This window comes from Ammodytes marinus (assembly GCF_949987685.1).
Source record: "Ammodytes marinus genome assembly, chromosome: 18".
Taxonomy (NCBI): domain Eukaryota; kingdom Metazoa; phylum Chordata; class Actinopteri; order Uranoscopiformes; family Ammodytidae; genus Ammodytes; species Ammodytes marinus.
The window spans coordinates 20558496-20569158 of NC_137222.1; the positions used below are offsets into that span (position 1 = coordinate 20558496).

At 42.9% G+C, this 10663-nt stretch overlaps 2 protein-coding genes across 2 annotated transcripts; one reads left to right on the forward strand and one right to left on the reverse strand.

Annotated features, from left to right (window-relative positions):
- Positions 1–1181: 1181 nt before the first annotated feature.
- tmem203 (transmembrane protein 203) lies at positions 1182–3982 on the reverse strand. Its single transcript, XM_080047251.1, has 2 exons — positions 3871–3982; positions 1182–3428 (listed from the first exon to the last, which is right to left on the reverse strand). The coding sequence occupies exon 2, from the start codon at positions 3217–3219 to the stop codon at positions 2803–2805; it is 417 nt and encodes a 138-aa protein (XP_079903377.1). The 5' UTR covers positions 3220–3428; positions 3871–3982; the 3' UTR covers positions 1182–2802.
- Positions 3983–4255: 273 nt separating this feature from the next.
- Positions 4256–9812, forward strand: alad (aminolevulinate dehydratase). Its single transcript, XM_080046912.1, has 12 exons — positions 4256–4321; positions 5302–5427; positions 5607–5657; positions 6463–6559; positions 6696–6831; positions 6952–7035; positions 7246–7334; positions 7996–8051; positions 8136–8223; positions 8320–8406; positions 8556–8685; positions 9295–9812. Exons 2-12 carry the CDS (start codon positions 5309–5311, stop codon positions 9351–9353), a joined length of 996 nt encoding a protein of 331 aa, XP_079903038.1. The 5' UTR covers positions 4256–4321; positions 5302–5308; the 3' UTR covers positions 9354–9812.
- The last annotated feature ends 851 nt before the right edge of the window (positions 9813–10663 follow it).

A 10663-nucleotide genomic window follows, 5' to 3' on the forward strand; every position in this document is an offset into this window, starting at 1 on the left:
TCTTTTTTCTCTCTCCTCTCCTCTCCCTCTGCTGTATCGCTTTCTGGCTGGCTCCCTCTCTCCACTACAGCCCCTTGAACGCGGGCCCGCCCCTCCGCAGCAGCACGAGCGTCTTCGGCATCCCCCCATCCGCCAGTTGATTGGTCCTCACAGCAGATAGACACGCCCCTTTCTTTTCTGTAGACCGCCGCACATTGACGAAAGCCACGCCCGTTTCTATTGTTGACTGGGCAAGGAAGGCCTGTCAATCAGAAATGCTGCGTTCATGTCCAACCCGCCCCTCCCTTTTATTAACTATATTAAATACTAACAACGGGATTATCATTTAGCCTATTAAATTATTAAATATATATTCGATATTAGTATTGTTTGTAGGCCTAGTTACTTATACTGCTGCAATGTTTAATTAGAATGATTATTATTGTTGTATTACAATCATCTTCTTGTGACTCGCAAGTTCATCCAACAAATCACACACATACCAGCCTAAATGTTAATTTAAAAAATATATATATTTTATCTACATAGCCCGATCAATTTGTGCCTTGCCTTTTCACTTTTATACCTATGATTATTTTTATTCTTTTAGTGGCATTTGTACAGTACAGTTCTCCTTTTAAAGCTGCCTTCAGTGTCCATGACACCACTATTGCAGCAGGCATGCAGGGATACCGTACCGCAGAGTTGTTTTTGTTAGGGTGTGATTAACAGGGAATATCCAGTGTTAGAGGCTCATTGTTGAGCCTCTACCGGTAATGCCACCTGTCGATAATCCTGCTGCAGTAAACAAGCGTGCTGAGAAGTAGCTGGCTGCACATGAATCAGCACATATTAGAAGGCTATTCTTTACGTAGGCTATACTACACGAGATTACTGTGTACCTCATTAAACATTTATCGACGAACCATAGCTAAGAAATGCAAGGCAAAAGAACAAAGAGAAAGAAAATGATCAAATGCATAAAAGACAAAAAAAAATATTGATTTGGAGACTGGTGAAGTATGACCGGGATTTATATGTGGGGCTAAAGACCTGCAAAAACAAATGTCAGCGTGGTCCTTTATTCTTCGGACACCACGCCCATATAAACAAAGACAGTAGCGCCCCCGCGTGGCCGAGGAGACCAGGAGCCACTACAAGACTCAAATATTCATCAGTCCACATTGGTTAAATGTTGATGGTTTATTTACATGTATATACAGAGTGACACTAAGAGTGCCGTAACAACAACATAAATAAAATCTGCTGAATTTCTTTCCAAAATCATCATATACATATAACACATAATTGAACAGGGAGGGAATTACCTTCAAATGAGGCATTTACATACATGCAGTACATACACAAGGTAGGATCCAACACAGATCAAATAGCATTACTTACTGTACAAATACACAGCAATATTCAGGGAAAACGTGTGCACACAATTGACTTCTTGTCACAATCCCCTCCGCCTTATTGGGGTGAGAACGGGGCTGAAAATGAAAAAAAAACAGAAGCAGCATCTATCCATTCAGATCATTCTCTCTCATGGAACTGACAACCCAGGCCATTTGGGGTGGAGGGGAATATTGTGAGCAACACTCCCAGCAACAGGCAACAAAGTGAGACACAAGATAATAAACCTGACAATACTTTCCTGGCAAGCAAGGCCTTAGACTGGGGCTGGGAACAAAAGCAACAAACCTAACTCATTGAGCCCAAAAAAAGTGTTGTTGAAAGTCATTACAGCCTAGTTTGTTACATGTGTTGTGTGCACATGTGCATTAAAACATAACTCTGGTATACATTTTCCTCATGGCTCATCGTCTACCATTGATTGCACAATGTCAAAGGCACACCATGTCCCAAATACACATCATACTGCTCTGACTCTTTGCATTCCTAAGTATCAAAAACTTACAGCCACAATCTGTGTTGATGAAAAGAAAAAGTAACAATTTCACTTCCATTCACTGTGGCAATAGGTACCATACAGTATGCTTACATGGCCAAAAGTATGTAGTCACCCTGTCATTCTCATATATCCCATTTGTCATTCTAAAACCATTTGAGTAAACAAGTTCACTGGACCAGCCTCCACTCTTCTGGTTTAAGGCTTTCCACCAGGTTTTGGATTCTGGCTGCAGAGATTTGCTTCAATTCAGTCACAAATGCATGAATGAGATCCATCACTGACGTTGGCTAATAGGGTCTTGCTCACTCAGTCTATTCCACGTCATTCCAAAGATGTTGGATAGGGTTAAGGTCAGGCAGCTAGACATGTTCTTACTCAATAAACTAGGAAAACTAGTTCTTGATGGACCCTGCATTGTGGAAACAGGAAATGGCCTTTAACAAACTGTCGCCTTGAAGAGGCACACCATTGTCTAAAATGTCACTCACTGAGTAAAATTTCCCTTTATTGGCTACAAGGCGTCCAAACCAGGAACAAGAGCCTGAGACAGGGGTTTCCACATACTTTTGGCAAAACATCTTGTTTACATTTAGCATCACAGAGAGTAGATTGTCTGCTTGTTCTTTTTTAAAATACTATATTATAGCTCAAGCGAGGAGTGAAAATCTCTGTTCATTTTGAAGCTATTAGGAACACAAATGATGGAAAACTGGATTCTGGTGAGACTTGGAACATGTGTATGGAAATCTCACACTCATTGTTTGGCTCTTGCTCTGAGCCCTAAAGAAAAAGTAACACCATCGTTATGCCTTGAATCTCTAATGGCAGGTGAAGATTGCTCTATGTTCCCTGTGTGTGTGTCGCTTTATGTGTGAAAAAAGCAGGACCAGCCAACTGCCTTTCCCTCAGTTGACGCGGCACGCTCGTATCATCAGCAGCTGCAGCAGGATGAAGAGCGGCGAGACGATGAGGCCGTACCACAGGTCCCGGGCCTGCTCCTGCTCCGCTAGCTTCTGGCACAGCAGCACCTCGCACACCAGCTTCAAGCTCAGCACTGTCAGCACCCAGAGGAGCCTCAACACTGCCAGGCGCTTCTCATTCTCCTGGTACAGGCGGATGGATACGATGGCCGTGAAGTAGGTGCTGAGGCCGTCTGCGGCGAACAGCGGGACGAACACCAGCCACCAGCTCAGCGTGGGGGTGAACATGTCGGCGCGCAGGGCCACCAGCATGCTGAAGACCAGCAGAGCCAGCAGGTGGAGGAAGAGTTCAAAGGTGGCAAAGCCCAGCCACTGGACCAGTTCCCTCAGGGAGAACAGCATGGCAGAAGACAGCAGGGGTCTTCAACCAAGAGGGACGTATGGACGGACTGACTGAGGACGGCCGAAGTCACGCACTGGGCAGCCCCGGTTTGGGGTCAAAGAGCTCCAGAGTCAGTGTGGCGGTGAGGAGGAGTCACTGATTATGACTGGAATGTTGACAGAGAGGAACAACTTCACTCTTGGCTACATCTTCAAATCCCAGTCTCAGCCTTCGTAAGAGCAGGAAAACAAAAACATTAGAAGAGGGCTTACAACGAAAACATCTTCCACAGCAATTTACCAACACTCAGTCTGTCACTTACTGAAAGTAGGCAGGGCCCAAATCACATCTCACTCAATTAGGAAACATTAAGATAGGGCAGTGACTCCAGCTAGCTTTCGCCTCATTTGATCACATTGTCAGGTCATTATGTAGCCCGATGAACCTCGATTAGATACCGACTTTTGCTGGTAGATGGCACACAGTGTAATGTTAACGTTACAGGTCAAATCGAGCTACAATTACAGCGATGATACAGACTGTAGCCGAGCTCCTGTACTACAACGTAAGCTAACCGCAGATAGCAAAGGGATGATAGCCCTTCTAGTTACCAACAGAGCGCACCTACAGGCGTACACAAGATGTATTTTAGTGAACACACATTACTTTACCTTAACAACAGTCTGACGTCTTGTCCTCCATCAAACTAAATACGAAATTGTCTGTACATCGGGCTAACAAGCAGTTATGGTTAACATCGTAGCTTCGTCTTTTTTTCTCGCCTGCTGGGAAATATCGCGAGAAGACTCAACCTGGACTGTACGGTGGCCGAATATCATTTGCAAAAAAAAGTATCCGTCCTTGTTCCAACCTCAACAGTGGCACCCGTAAGAATTATGGAACGAGGTCGGTTTTAAGTCACATTTATATGTAATAAAAATATTATCTTTCCTATATTGTTTGCTTCATGCAACGCAAACGAGACTCCAGTCAGTAGGTGGCGGTAGCGCGCCGTCACGTCGCACGCGCACCTTCGCTCAAACTCAAAGAAGATCAAACAGTCTTGAGTGAGAGAGACTGAACGTGAAGAGTAGTCGGCATTGGCAACTCTCAACGACACAGGCAAGTACAATTTGTTCATTCATTAGGCTATCTATGTTAAGTCTTTTTACTGATTGTATGTATTAGTATTGTAATCTCAAAGATTCACTTTAGTTTCTGGGTGTTTGTGTTTATAACTTCACACGCTCATTGCAGAGTTTATGTGTTTTCCCCAGCCAAGGTGACAAAACGACATGTTAGCTCTGGTTTAAAAGGCTATGACACGATCAAGCTGGCGCTGAAAGTGCCCCAATGCAACCCTCACTGCTCCACCCATGTAACAGAGTTGGCATGTCATGTTAAAGCTGCAGTGTGGCATTTAGTGCTGCCATTTGGCTTCATTTTATGGGAAATCAAATCATATTACAGCAAGGTCGGTATCGGAACGTGTTAGCATTGCATTGCAGTTTCTAATATCAAACATGTTAAAAGTGATGTGATGTTGTGCATTACTTACTATTTAATGACCTGTATTTTATCTCAGCGTTAAATATGATGGTAGTGTGTCTGTACGTTGCCCAGTCACTGCTGATGAAAATGAGCTCTCTCAGCTATGGTTAACTCTACTACAGTAGGCTACATTTAGAGGCAACATGTATGGGATAGTACCCCTGATGATAAGAAATTAATTCAAATGTAACCTTTAAGTATTCAAGCTGATGTTCAGAACAATGTGTTCCGTTGACTATCCCTTACAAACTAACGTATAAATAATTCAAATATATGTTATCCTTTTCCTGCTTTGAAAAGAAATGTGGAGGACTAATGGTTGCTCAGGAAACACATGTGCATTGAGAAACTTCAGATGAAAGGTTCTACTTCAATAGAGTCTGCAGTGCGACAGAGCCACGCTGCTGTTTGGAGAGGCAGCCTCACGCATGCTTGCTCAGTGTTAACGGTGACTTGAGCAGAGAGCAGGCACCAGAGTGTGAGAAAGGAATTTTGGCTCAGACAAAACACAGTCCTGTTCCCTGACTGTGTCGCTCCTCTCTCTGTCTCAGGGTCAACATGCAGACACCGGCAGAGTCCATCCTCCACAGTGGATATTTCCACCCCACGCTACGATCCTGGCAGACCTGTGCCGCCGATTTGAGAGCGGACAATCTCATTTATCCAATCTTCATCACGTAAGACGATCTCTGTTTAGTGTATTCCCAAGTGAAAATAACAGTACCAGGCAATGATACAAGTATACAGGAGTTAGACTGGTGTAGCAGAGGTCCTGGGTTAACAGTATTAAATCTTTCAATGATGTTTTCTTTTCGCCATAAGAAGTTTTTCTCTTTTTGCTCTCTCTCTCCCACAGAGACAGTGCAGATGCGGTGGAGCCTATCAACAGCCTGCCAGGACAGGCCAGGTAAGCATCACTGCCACCAATACTATCATAGCCATCCCACAATGCACCTGTTGTTCTAATCATATACAGAACTAGTTTCTCTTTATAAGGAGAACTATTTTCTAACTGCACTGGATTGAATGGAGAATGGGGTTGGAGAGGATTATGGGGGGGGACATGACACACACGGTGTCACCCTGCAGATGTGAACCCACTGAGGGTGTAGTCTTCAGATAAAAGCAGGGTGGAGCCAGAGCCAAACACCGGACCTGGGCCAAGATAAGAAGAGAATCCGTTAGGCCTTTATTCCTCACACAGCAAAACCAAAGTGCTGAAGTATTATCATGTTGTGTCCCTCTGAATGACAAGACATGGGGACTGAACTGCACTTCCTGTTTGACATGTGACATTTTGTGTCGGTATATTATGATCACATAATGTTCCTTTTACTTTTTTTTATTTTCTTTAACTTGACAAGCGATTCTAATTTGAATAAGGCAACAAATATAAAAGGTTTAAATGTATTGGAGCCCATGCATTTGAACGGCTTTGATTCAATCCAAGTGCAGGAATGTGTAAAGAAATCTACATAACAAAAAGCCATACTATAACATACGCAGCGGGCTGCTTCCCTATATCTGAACGTGATAAATGAAGTAAGGCTTCATGGTTATGAAGCAACAAAAACAACAGCATGAAATACAAACACATGATCAGAAATACACCAGTGAGTGATATGGAACTCAACACTTGGAAACAAACACTATTAATTTGGATCGGTGTATGTATCGGTGGCGTCTCTAATTATGTGTATTCCCATCCACAGATATGGGGTGAACAAGGTGGAGGGAATGCTGCGGCCGCTGGTGGAGAACGGCTTGAAATGTGTGCTGATTTTTGGTGTCCCTGCAAAAATAGAGAAGGTATGTTCAAATTTAAAAGGCATCTTTAGCTCTTCCACTTGGGCTGGAGGCTGTTACAGCTCACGGGTCTTGAATGAGACGTTTCGAATGGCAGCGAACCTGTTTCTTTCCACTCAAACACACTGTGATTTTACAGGATGAAAGGGGTTCGGGCGCAGACACAGACGACACTCCGGCCGTATTAGCGGTGAAGAAGATCAGGTCTCTGTTTCCCGAGCTGCTGGTGGCGTGTGACGTCTGCCTGTGTCCCTACACATCTCACGGACACTGTGGTCAGTGTCTCCTCCGATGATTCCCCCTTCTGTTCATGTCATTTAAACACCAGCGTAAGAGAATGGAAAGATTATGAAGCATACATTTGGATTTCATCAAAGCTATTGTTTTTCCTGCAGGTATCCTCAATGATGACGGTACTCTGAACAATGACGCCAGCTGCCTGCGCTTGGCAGAGGTGGCTGTGGCATACGCTCGAGCTGGTAAATCCTGTTTCTCGTTTTTCAGGATGGTTTTTATTTTTGAACACGAACATTGTTTCTATTTTAAGATGACAAAAGACAAACGTTGAACAATAAACAATACTCTTCCTCCTTCCCGGTTGGCCTTAGACCAACCAAACCCGTATACTATGGCTTTGTAAAGCTAATGTCCCCCGTAACATGTCATCTTTGTCACGTGTTGCTCTGCAGGCTGTCACATCATCGCTCCCTCTGACATGATGGATGGAAGAGTCAGAGCCATTAAACATGCTCTCATATCCAATGGTTTGGGAAACAAGGTAACGGACTAGTAGAAAGATGTGCCCATATGTACAAACTATACAATCAAGCATACATTAAAAGTAGCTGATCAAAAGCTTGGTTTATTTAAAAATGTTCTTCCATTCAACACATCTTATGAAAAGCCCAAAACAAACAAAGAATTCAAGAAAGCGAGCCATTTAAAAGATCAACTTAATACCATAGAAAGCCACATAACTCCGCTCAACAGATATATGTATGATATTAAACAGTATTGATATCGGAATCGTGTCAGAATGTTTGTATTTGAGGCCTGTAAACACTGCTTATTGTGCCTTGAAAACACGGGCAAGGTATTGAAAAGATTAAGGTTTACCCAGATCGACCTTTGTACCACTTAACTGTTTTGAGTGAGTGGCGGTGATTCTGTCTAACTGACTGATAGAAGTTATAGTCTAGTGGACACGCCTTGATAAGAGTAGCATTGCTATTAAAGTCTAGCCAGTTTTCAGTTAAAAACATCAAATCCAGTTTATGGTTGGTAATGAATCATTAATTGAAAATGATGCGTTAGCTAGTGATCTAACATTTAGCAATTTTGTAGCAAACTAATGTTAATAATAATAATAATAATAATAATAATTATTATTATTATTATTATTATTATTATTAATTTTTTTCCTCTTTCCCCTCCTCCAGGCTTCAGTGCTGAGCTACAGTGCAAAGTTTGCCTCTTGTTACTATGGTCCGTTCAGGTGGGTCAGCCCTTTCAGGATCAGCTGTTCACAGATCAGTTTACAGATAGACAGACTTGACTGAATCTGTGTGTTTCTATACAGAGATGCTGCACAGTCCAAACCTGCCTTTGGGGACAGACGCTGCTATCAGCTACCGCCCGGAGCGAGGGGACTGGCCATCAGAGCTGTGGTAAGTCAAATGGATTGGTCTAGTTTGAGTTAAGGTCACAGGTGTTAATATGGAGGCAGATGAAAGAGGTGATGTCACTGCTGTCCTGTGCTGCAGGAGCGTGACGTGAGAGAAGGAGCCGATATGCTGATGGTGAAACCGGGTCTGCCTTATCTGGACATCGTGAGAGAAGTCAAGGACAAGGTCAGTGACTCAATGTAGAACATTGTTGCAGCGATGCATTTTGGGAAACATTCTGGGTTGCTATGAACCACTCATGAGAAAATCCCATAAATGTATTATCATTGTGCCCTTTATAGGAAGTGTAGTTATTCTTTGCTGTCTCCCTTCAGTTCCCCACTCACCCCCTGGCGGTGTACAACGTGTCGGGGGAGTTTGCCATGATGTGGCACGGAGCGCAGGCCGGAGCCTTTGACCTGCGGGCTGCTGTGATGGAGGCCATGACGGCCTTCAGGAGGGCAGGTGAGTGAGACGGGAGAGGAGGAAAGGTACAGTTTGGTTCGGCAGGGCAAAGTAACCGTACTTCTGGCTTACGTTTCCACTGCCGACAAGACCCTTACTTGGTAGGCGGGGTTTATGCCAGACAGTCAGAGTATTTACAGTCTATGGAGCAGAGCCACTGATTAATTCAATGAAGAGGGAAAATGCCACACAATAAAGTTAACCAGAGAGCTGCACAGTTACATTTTTCACCAAACTCAATTCTCTTCACTCCTGCCGAGGAGATTACAGGCATCGTTTTTTCTCTCGCACGTAAATTATTATTATCGACCTATCAACAGGCTGCAGTATGCGACAAAAATAGGTATGACACAGTTTGCCTATTTTTGTACACTTTCCAACTTTTGACAGTGGAAACTCAAATAAATGTGTGCGAAACCGTACCCGTCTGTGGAAAAGAGGCTTTTGTCCTCACTAAATTGGCTACATTTGAAAACCAGTTTTTATGTTATTAACAGCCAGAATCTGATAGTGGATGAATAAAAACATCAGTTTTGTATTATTCTTTTGTCAGACAACTTTGTGATCACAGAAGAGATGCTAATTGCTTTTCCTGTCCGTGTGCTGCAGGTGCTGACATCATCATCACATATTACACTCCTCAGCTGCTGAGCTGGCTGAAAGAGTGAAGAAGTATGCCAAAAGCCAGGAGGATGGACCAACACACAGACTCCTAACCTGCTGACAATGAGTCATGCGAACATAGAGCTATAGGGGAAATACATTTGTATGTACTTTTAGGGCTTTATTTAGCTTTTTAAAAGAGATAATCTGGGGTGATTCTTTTTTTAAAGGGAGACCTGTATTCGGGTTGGGTTACTGTTTTAAAGGGCTAACAGAGAGCGGAACACTTACAATGTCAACGTTGATCATCTTGTTGGTGTTTTTTCTTAGCAAAACCGTGTTTGCTGTTTGTTGTTGGGATCAGCATTCAATCAACTCAGTCATAATCTCTAAACTAGTGTTACATGATGTATATTTTTTATGAATTATGGCCAGGCAAATGTCTGATATATATGCGACTGCTGCATCAGTTTAAGCACATGCTCTTCTTAAATAGAGGAAATAAAACCATTCGTTCAGAGCCACAGGTGTGTTTGTGTGTGTTTATATAAACAGTTGATGCATGAACCGGATTGAGCCGTCACCAAAAAAACACATTGAATGTAAACTCAATGAGTTATAATGTGGATGCTGCCTTGTCTTTGACTGCTGACACACGTGGCTACAAAGATGCTCCAGTGCCAGTTCCTGATGATTTTCCAAAACGAAACTACAGTATAAATGCTCAAAGTGTGTTATATCTTTTTACCAGTCAGACAGGTACAAGGCAGATGAATGTTCCCTCTGTGTCGGTGGATTTAAAAACCTGCACTGTGTTGTCCGTGTGTAAATGTGCGCTACACCTCTCACTGTCTGGACACAGCAGATGAAGTATATTTCCAACCATAATGATCTATGAGCTCAAACAAAAATCCCAAAACAGTGGGGATGCTGTTTTGAAGAACTGTGCACTTCTAAAGGTATATAAGAAAGATAGAAAGGTGGTGGGTGTACCAAATTAACCACACTGATTAATTGCAGAAAGAACATTCAAATTCACAACAAGACTTGCTAACACTTTGTCTGGAAAGTCATGTACCCATGCTCCATTGTTAATTCCATTGTGAGCTATTGTCTTCATCTTATAGCCTTTTTGTAATGTTGCATGTTTTTGTGACATCTCATTCGTTGCAGACAGGACTTTCTTTACCACATGCTCTTCCTATGTTTGTAGGTCTATGTCATTAAATGACTGGGCAGTTTTTGGATCACTAAAATGGTGTGTGTGATTTGTCAAAATGGACTCTGGTGCTGAACGAGACTGTGTACTATCTGAGGAGATGGAAGAAGCTCATAACACATGTTGACACAAGATGGACCTACTAGCGTGTGTTGG